This window comes from Fulmarus glacialis, unplaced genomic scaffold (genome assembly GCF_000690835.1).
Source record: "Fulmarus glacialis isolate BGI_N327 unplaced genomic scaffold, ASM69083v1 scaffold21827, whole genome shotgun sequence".
Lineage (NCBI taxonomy): Eukaryota > Metazoa > Chordata > Aves > Procellariiformes > Procellariidae > Fulmarus > Fulmarus glacialis.
The window spans coordinates 64,319-74,353 of NW_009222892.1; the positions used below are offsets into that span (position 1 = coordinate 64,319).

Sequence of the window (10,035 nt, forward strand, 5' to 3'; positions counted from 1 at the left end):
CCACTTTAACAACCTGGCTCCTTAAGATTAACTGGTAGTGAGTTTTTAATTTATTAAATGCTGTAAAAGCACTTCTACACCAGCATTGTCACGTCATGTATGTTACAGTGCCCAAGGCAGCAGATTGTACTTCTGATACTGTATAAAATATTTTGGGCAGCTGATAGCTCATATTGTATTGTCTCTTGTTAAAAGTTTTCTGTTACATTTTTGAGAATTAGATAATATGTTAATTTTGTTGAAACCAAATATCCTCTGCGACTGTAGTTGTGTTTTTCCTGTTGAACTCTTTGTAAAGGTTTAAGAAAGGAACGATATGTGAACCTGTATTCATAGCCCCTGTGAACCTATGTTCACAGCCTCAAGGCACTGGAAGGAAAAGTTTTAAGATACGCAGTAGGAAATACCTGTTTATTTGCGGAAAGGAAGGGTATTTCAAATTCTGAAAAGCATTTACTTTGGTATAGTATCATTTTGCAAATCCTTTCAGCTGCTAATGTGCTTAGAAATGAATTTTTTAATGAACTATCCATTTTTAATCTTGCAATCCTACTTAGACGATAGCATCAAATGATAATGTTCTGTAAATGTAGATCGTTTTCCCAAAATGTGTCTAATCCAAGAATGGTAGTATGCAAAATATAGAGATACATCGTTCTTACAACTTTAATCAAATGAAGAACATAGAGCTACAGATGAGAAAACTTGTTAGATTAGCAGGTGTGTTTTCCTGCCAGAGCAGAACCGAAGTCCTTCGATGGCATATTTAACACCAGTTGTCATAGTGTATGTGTTGGTTCTTTGTGCTGGCACTATGTTATTACTATCAAGTTCCTAGTTGCTTTATCTCTACATGGGTGGAGTTTTGTTATCTGTGTGCTTGACTTTAACTTTCAATTGTGTGCAGAGGAGTTAGGTTTTTCTGTCTAAGTGGCTGCCTGAGGCATAAAGTGCTGCATACATAGTGCTGTATTTCTGATTACAGAAAACTTCAATGGATTTGGGATTTGTGGCCTGATGAAGCTGCCTCAGCAATTTTCAGTTTCTCTTGCTCCCCACGCTATGACTTCTACTGTTTCAAGAGGCACTTAATTGATGCCATTGTGCATTCACAGATGATGGTTTGAGGAACCCTCTTGAGGTTTCAGTTACTCTGTAAAGACAGTCTTGTCTCAAAGATGAAAGTGCTATAATAGTGTGTCCCATAATGGGGTGGCTTCTATAAATTTTTTATTATAAAGAAATTAATTACTAATCACCCAACTGAAAAAGAGAGGAGGGCAAAGTTAAAGGCAATTCTCTGCTTTTCTTCCTCCTGCCTGAAATCTCTTCAGTACCCAGTTGTGATTGACCTGTTCAAGGATTAGATGGGCGCAAACCCTCCTCAAACAAAGAAAAAATCGCGTCAGCTGTGGATTTGGGAGGTGGAGCTGTAACCTAGACTGCTGTATAAAGCTGGGCTTATCTGCAGTATCCAGGTGTGATGGGATGATCCAGTTGCTGTTCCTCAAAGGGGGGAACCTTTAGTGTGCATGCATTTTGTAGCATGTTCCAGGATGTGGTTAGTTTGTCATATGATCAGTCCCTGTGCTACATATTTCATTCAGCAGCCTCCATGATTCCCATTTAATGTTGTGAGAACACTGTGTTGTCAGTGTTGATCAGACAAGGTGGCCCAAAGCCTTGTCTGGAAGGTCCTGAGGTTGTTGCTACAGGATTTATAGGCAGCTGAGTACCAGCTAGGTTTGGACTGATGACAGAAAATAGGAGACTACAATATGCTAGGGCTTAGACAGATCAAACCCTAGAGCTCGAGGCTGTTGCTGTGGTGGGTTTTTTGTTTCGTTTTGTGGGGATTTTCTTTTTTAAGCTCAGTTCCAGAGCAGATGCAACCAAATTGTCCATTTGTCCTGGCTTCTTTCATTGGTATGTATATTCCTGACACACGACAGCCATTGTGTGGTGAACACAGGAGCTCCTTGTGCTGCTGCTGTGCAAATATTTAAGAATTAGCACATTTTATAGTCCTTTGAAGTCTTGTGGACATTCTCTGCATATACGTGATGTCAAAAGTTGTAAGAGGCATTTCCTCAGTATTTATGAAAATGCATTTCATTTTACAGTAAGACTTTTCCCCAGCATATAATGTTACACTGTATTCAGAACGAAAATACTGCATTGGCTGTTTTGTTGACTTGCAAGTGATGGGCAAGGCTATGTACTAACTCTTCCCTTGTTTCTTGCATTCTATGTTTTAACTCCAAAACTTCACCTCTCAATTCTTTGTCAGGGCAGACTGTAGCAACTTTTTCACAGTTGCAACTGTTTTAATATAAAAGTAGGTTTGAATGTGTGGGCTAATTTTATAATCTAGCAGAAAAAACATTTATAAATTTTTTGAAGTTAACAATATCTGTTAAGTTGGTATACTCTTCTAGAAACTGTTTAAATCCTTAAAATAACTTATTTTTAATAAATAATTTTTGATATCTCAGCAGTGATGTGAATGATGTCAGATGCTTCTTTGTTTAAGCATTGCTCATTGAATTTCATGAATTTTGCCAGTCATTTGAGTCAGTATGAGTGAGTTCTTATTGAAGAGTGGTCTGCTGGTGTGTTACAGCATGTTCTGCCAGAGGTTGGAGGAAGGGCATTTCTGTGTTTTTCAGATGAACTGACTTATTGATTGTTTCCATAGACATGGTTATTGTTGCACTTCATCTGGCTGCAAACAAGCAGGGCAGAAGGAAAAGGTCAAAGATCATGTTTTAACTTGCAACTCCTAACCGACCTTTTTCAGTGATGGGTAGATAGAAACTTCAGCCCTAGTGAGCATCAGATTTGTATCATTTCAAACAATAAAGTCTGAACAAGGCAAAGATTAAGTTTGTAGTAATTTGGAAGAATAGTAATCTTGATGATCATCATAAAATTGTATCAGCACACTTTCTGCCCGTACAGTTGCATGGGTGGAAGTGCTGCTGGGTGAATGCATGCTGCCTTTATGTTGTGATTTTTTTTCATTGTTGGGAGTCTTGGGAACAAAATTTTTCTCAGTCTTTTGATAAAAGTTATATGCATATTGAACAGGAATCAGTATGAGATATCTGCACCCTAAGTCTTCTAAGGAGGTCATTAGATGAGCCAGAGGGTCTTTTTCACCTTTGAATTTGTGAGTGTTGGTATGCATGAGTTCTGGAGTCCAAAAAATTGCTTCATTCAAGTGTTCTGTTGCCTATATTCTCACTTTTTTCCACCTCAATGCATCTATAAGTTTCTCTGTTGCAAACATTTTTTAGTTTTGCAGTTCTCAAACTAACCTTCTAGATGGTGAGGTGGCATTAGCTATGTACCATCTTTGAATTCTCCAAACTAGTTGTAAAAATCTGAATGTGGTATGGAAGCTGAAGTACAGTTGTTGAATTCTGCTATAGTCGTGTGTCAGCATTTCTGAGTGCAGTCCAACTAGTTGACTTTGTTCCAGACTGAAATTCCATTTATATCATTAGAAATAGAAGTTAAATATAATGAAAATTAAGCTTCAGAATCAGTTGGGAGCCAAATTTATCTTCTGATCCATAACAGTATTTATAAACATGCACAGCTATGAGTTTTAAAAGAATTTAAAGTGCAGTTTCATTCATTGCTAGTATACATTCTTAGCTGTTACTCCAACAAAACAGGGAATCATGAGCTTGCCTAAAATAAAGCAGAAGTAGTTCCCTTAACACTTATGTACTCCTGAATTGCAGTTTAATTCCCAGATCTTTTACAATATGTATAAATTATCAGTGTTCAGGACACTTTTCTCTGAAGATCACATCATAAATTATTAGATATGCCACTATATTGTTGAAAGTATGAGGAAATTAGTAACAAATAGAAATGAAGGAAAATTTTGGTTGGGTCTCTTAGAAGGCACTATAAAAATCTGGTCTACTTTAAGGATGATTGACATTTAAACTTCTAAAATAAATATATTTAAATATACATTAGAAGTGTAAGTCATTCATGTGTATCTGGCAAAGTTTTACCTTGATATGCTGTGTATGTGAGGTTAAGCGGCTGACCAAAGATTCTTAAACTATTCACTTAAACATCGGCATCATTCTTTATAGTGAGGCACCTATCAATTTTTCAATAATTTTGAGGACTAGGGAAAATTGAAGCTGTGCTATATTTTCAGTTTTGCTTTTTCAGTTTTTCACTGGTAATTCACTTTCAGGAAAACGGGTAATAGATCAAAATTTGGAAACAGACACAACACGAATTAATTACCTTAATTTACTCAGCTATTCATGCAAGAGTATTAATAACAAATAATAAACAGGAAGGAGAGAGAATTCTTATTGTAAAATACTTAAAATAGAGCAGCTGTGACTGGCTTTATACACATGTAATTTTCAAGCAATTTTAAATTATCTCCTTAAGCCACAGATTTCCTGTTTCATTTTGGAAAGAGGAAAAGTATTCTTCACCTCTTCTGTAGTCAGGACTTTGCTTTTTTACTAGATGGAGCTGAATGACAGGGAATTAATGAATATACCAGTACACTGTTGATGGGGTCAGGGGTAGCCATTGCCAAGCTGCTGCTTATTTCTCCTCACAAGTACCTGATTTAGTACCCTGTGCTCAAGCAGAAGTCATGGGCCGTTAAGACAAAATAATGCCTCCTATTCTGTTATCAGTGAAAACTTCTGTCCTTGACTCCAGACAAATGAAAAGGTTCATGTGTTGAGCTCAGCTTCTGCAGGAGTTCTGGTATTCGTGGATTTTTTTGTCTTTTCAGGAGCTTCCTCTTCTGTTGTACCTAAAAAGCTATCCAGGGCTTTAACCTCAGCCAGCATTAACAGTGTGGATTTAGGCTTCATGAGTGTAGGATCCTTTCATAGATTTTTCCACCAACCCCAACACTTAGATAATTATGAATGGCAATAGCTGAGTTTTGCTAATAAAAAGAACACAAATAGCAGAAGACATTCCTCTGGGGCATAGGAGTTATGTTCCATATCTTAAAAAGATCTTTTTTCAAGACTTAGCATGAAATACTGATACTATGGTTCTGTGCAACAGGCCTGTGCAATTTCTTGTACATTTTGGTTTTGTCCGTTTCCTCTGCTGGCATTAAAATTTCTTAATCTATTTCTGATAACATTGTGTCAAAACCAGAGAACTTAAAGGGGAAAATAACCAAGTGGTTTTCACTTGAAAAAACGGGGCCTGTTGGAAAGAGAACAGCAGCCCAATGCTTTCGTGATGTCACGACTGTCTTTTTTCTGTTCTTTTAAAAATAAGGTTTCTTCTTTCTGCTGACTATGATGATGTATATTAATGACTTCTGGGAAGTGGCCCTTCTGCCATCAGCACTCTGTTGGAGGCACGTAAGCTCTTTATAAAGGAATGCAACACTCCTGCTACACAAACACCTCTGCCCCAGGCCCCCTCCATTTATTTGCTATTATAGGAAAAAAAAAAAGTTGAGTTCTCTCTTGAGCTGTCCCTCAAGCTAAGTATTAAATTTAGTTTCTTTCATGGTGTACACACTGGTGGGGGAATGAAGGAGGAGAAAAGTCAGATTTCAAGCAAAACAAAACATCTAGTTATGAATAATTATTTTTCTTTTAAAGGTAAACTTCTCAGGAAGAGAACTTGACATTCAAAAAATAATGCTGTCTTCAGTCAGCATTAACTACAGAAATCTCCATCTTCTAAACATGGGTGGCAGTGGACTTTTAGGGTGGTTTCTTTATTTAAGCATTTTTGTTTTCTGGGAATCCTTTAATAATGCACTAGAACTACTGTCTGTCTCTTCCTCTTCACTTCCCCATTTAAATTACAATAGAGTTTAACAGAACTAAAGTAACTGGAACTTACACAAAATTAATTTAAGATCAGTGTAGTTCCAGCTATTAAAGACTAAAGTTTAAAGGGAAGTGTGAACTTCTTGAAGGACTGTCCTTCTATCAAGTACTGGAACTGTAATGCTGATGGGTTAAGGGAAAACAATTCTGTGATTTAACATGTTGGTGTGAAGTTTCTCAGTATCTCTTCCTATCTTAAACTGACAGAGATGAGGGAGTTGCTAGAGACAGTAGTGACCTGTACTTAACAAGGTCTTATTTTCTGTTCTTAAATATCCACAAAATTATGAGTTGCGTTGTATCAAGTGTTTATCATCCTACTACAAAGGTGAAGTTCTATTCAAATGTTAAAGTGTTAAGGTGTTAAAGAAATATTATTGAAGGCTAAAAATGTTTTATAAACAGTGGAGCATGAATGTAATCACTTACTAAATGTCTTTGATGGATTATTTGTTTAACCATTCAATAAAGCTGGGAAAAATCATAGGTCTTATTTACGAATGCACTTCAGCTAGCTCATTCATTTTAAAGAGGCATATGTTACTGTTGGAAAAATCTAGAAATCTGTGCTGCTTCAAGCACACAGTTTGCTATAACTTAGATTAACCATTGTGCATTTTCCAGAAATGTCATTAGGTATCACAGAGTTAACTCAGAAAAGTATACCAGAATGTATTCATTTGAAAAAAAACACAAACATTTATTTATTGTCTAGCAGTTCATCAGGTAATCTTGGTTAGGCATATACACATCCAAGCTGGAAAGCAGAATTTGGTTTTGGAATAAGTTTATTGTCCTCTGGATCATGTAGCACAAACTTTTTAGGAATAAAGGGCAGGGATCAAGAGTATAATCCCATCAGGGAGGAAGAAGGGTCAGTCTAAGGACACTTGTTCCATTCACTGCAGTGTGCTGTTGTATCTGAAAATAAAATGCTGTTGCAGTAATACTGAGCTTCATCTTGTTAGTGATCTGACAATTTTACTCTGAAGAGGAACTATGTATAAAAATTGCACCTTTTTACTCAGCATTTCCATTCCTCGGCGATAAAACTGTTGAAGATATTTACCTGAATGATACAAATGTGTATTTTCTTGTGGGTTTTTTTGTTACCTGTCTGTTGAAACCAAGAGTACTCAGAACATAACTAAATTCTGTCCTCCATATTCAGTGATTCATCTTTCAGAGTGAAAACGTAACTGCAGATGTAAACCATGAGACCATCACAACAATCAGCAGCAAGAGCAATCCTCCATCCTTAACAAGATGCATCATGGTATACTTCCTCAGCTTTGGTCCATATCCCTGAGATCTAAACCACTCAACCACTTCATTCAGGCTATATTGCTGAGGCTCATACCCCAGCTCTTTTCTGGCCTTCTCCATGCTAAAATAATGCGTGACACCAGTTTTGTAAACCTCTGTGCGAGTGAGGAGAGGCTGAAAATTATAGATGTGTCCTACAAGAAAATGAACTACTTCAGTAAGGAATGCAAAAAAATAGACAAGGGAGAGAGGAAGACGACAGGTTGGGAACTTGTAACCTAAACCTTCCACTAATGGTCGGAAAAATTCAAAGTTATTTACAGGCCTGCCATCTGAAATAAAATAGGCTTGGCCTGCAGCTATGTGCTTTTTGTTGGCTGTGAGGGCCTCAGAGGCAAGGATATGAGCCTGAACTAGATTGTCTACATGTACAAATTCTACTAAACTAAGAGGATCTCCATATACAAATTTAAACAGTCCCCTTTCAATGTAACTAACTATTCTTGGAAGATGTCTTTGTTCTCCAGGCCCATAGATGCCTGCTGGTCGGAGAGCACAAGTCCTTAATACACCTTTCCCATTTCCAAGCTCAGCACCATTTGCCTCCAGCACCTTCATTTCAGCTAAAGATTTGGTCCGGGAGTAATGATCTGGATGAAGGTGAAGAGGTAGATAAGGCAGAGATTCGTCCCCATTTTCTATAATCTGGCCTCCAAATACCACATTATATGTACTTGTATAAACCAGACTCGACACTCCTGTGCTCTTGCAGGCTTGGATGACATTTTCTGTTCCTTTCACATTAACGTCTTCTATAAGTTTTCGGTTCAGCTGCTCCCTGCCAGACATGCCATAGGAAGCGATATGGAATACGCAGATTACATCTCTAAGAGCCTCTTCCACTTCAGACAGGCAACAGACATCCCCTTGCATGAACTTTATTCCCTCTGGCATGGTTTGAAGTGGCTTCACGACATCAAAGAGAATCACATCAACTCCCTTTTGGTATATGGCACAACCTAAACTAAAACATGATAGAAACCGTATGTTAGTATACACAGCATAATGATGCATGAAACATTTCACCTGGAGGTAAGAGAAGACTATTAACTATTTTAATACTGGGTTTTTTTTTTTTACTTTTTTTTCTGATGGGAGCTTTTTAAGTATTCAGCCATCTACTATAAGAAAGATTCAACTGTGATACGTTAGGTACTGAACTATTTTCTCATGCTCCATCAATACTTCAGAGAAAAAAAAAAAGGAAAAAAGAGGCCCAACTGCTATAAAGGAAAATTCAGAAGAGAAAGAACTGAAGTGCTTTCAGCAGCCTTTTGGAAGAACCCAGCTATTTCTCTGCTTCTGTCCCCTACAGATCAGCAATAGCAAACCTTTCAGATGTAAACCTGTAGCCAAATACTTTAAAAAAAAAAAAAAAAATCTTACTGGTTTTATCTTATTGCTTTTGTGCAATCCCAATTCTGTCAGAACAAAAAGTTGGTCTTTGCCATGGTGTTTGAAATTTATGGAGAAGAGGAATGAGTGAGATGCTTCTAAGCTGCTATGAATATACTTTGCCATATGTCTACATTTTACTCCAAGTCACAGGTACAAACACAGGTATTGACACAAAGTATAAATCTGGTATTCCTCTCCCCTTTCCTACAACTGTTGTATTTCTATAGTGCTTAAAGGGGGAGACAGTGGAGGAAAAAGCCAAGCAGAAGTCAGATAGGCATCTTCTAAGATTTCCTCCCCACACACTTGAAATTTACTTTTTGGTCATGACACTAATCTCTCTCACTGATGTAAGCAGTTACAACTCTGAAGGTACTCTAGAAGATAGTCTAGGGCTCAAAATAGGATTTTTTTTCTTTACATGGCCTGCAGAGCTATCTACAGTAAGGGGAAATGGATTTCATTGAAATATGTACCCTATTAATAACTCTAATCCTAAAACATCACTGTCCATAAAAATAAATGTATTCTTGAGAGCAGAGAGCAGCTGGAGTATTTAATCTATATAGCTAAGCACGTGTGTAACTGTTTGCCGGCCATCGCCTACCGTCAAAAGAAAAGATCTGCATACAAGCCTAGGCTTGCTCTTCAGAGTAGGCTGAAAGATGATGATCTAAATCCCCCTTGCAAAGGTGACTAAACAGGTAAATGTCTGCAAGTCAATTGATGCTTTACATTTGCAAACAGAATAACATATTTACATAAACTATGTAGAAACAGAATGACATGTTTGTTTAAAACTGAGGCCCAAGATGAATCAGATGGGGTGAACTGGATCAGGCATCTCAGGCCCACACTTTTCCCTTTTACAGACGGATTTTGTTGCCTCACCAGCAGCAATCTTTTACATTTATTCTTGTATGTAGTAACTATTTAATGCACTAACCGGAAGCCAAAATAACCACCTCCTCCAGTAATGAGGACTGTTTCCTTGGCAGTATTTTCTGGTTCCATTCTCTTTCCTTTGGCACTATTCAAGGAAATTGACCTATAAAACACATTGTAAATATACACATTAAAATCAATCTGAGTTTTACTGTCACTACACATTCAGTTATTCACAGATCTATTTCATGTTATAATTGAAGCCCTTCATTTCACCATCTGCTAGGCAAGGCAGAAATACATTCTGCCCTGGTATTCCTCAAAAAAGAGGTTATACTTGGAGAAATATAGTGAAAACAGCAAATATAAAAAAAAGTTATGAAGAGTTAGCTTAGTCTTCAACTTCCCTCCCCGGGCCTTGTTCTGCGGCTGTTCCGTGTACACCGACTGCAGGCAGAGCAGTACGGGCGCGATCGGGCCCCCTCAGCACGGCACCCCCGCACGAGTCACGGCCCAGGGGCGCCAGGACCCCTCAGAAATGCGCTGCAGGGAGCGCAGAGCCGCG

The 10,035-nt window shown here is 37.8% G+C and overlaps 1 protein-coding gene across 2 annotated transcripts; it reads right to left on the reverse strand.

The window, feature by feature from the left end:
* Positions 1-6,976: 6,976 nt before the first annotated feature.
* SDR42E1 (short chain dehydrogenase/reductase family 42E, member 1) lies at positions 6,977-9,661 on the reverse strand. 2 transcript variants are annotated; one of them, XM_009581623.1, is made up of 2 exons: positions 9,532-9,661; positions 6,977-8,151 (listed from the first exon to the last, which is right to left on the reverse strand). In XM_009581623.1, exons 1-2 carry the CDS (start codon positions 9,597-9,599, stop codon positions 7,044-7,046), a joined length of 1,176 nt encoding a protein of 391 aa, XP_009579918.1. In that variant the 5' UTR covers positions 9,600-9,661; the 3' UTR covers positions 6,977-7,043. The 2 variants fall into 2 exon arrangements, with proteins under 2 accessions (XP_009579918.1, XP_009579919.1); XM_009581624.1 differs by having other exon boundaries at positions 6,977-8,146; positions 9,532-9,635.
* Between the last annotated feature and the right edge of the window lie 374 nt (positions 9,662-10,035).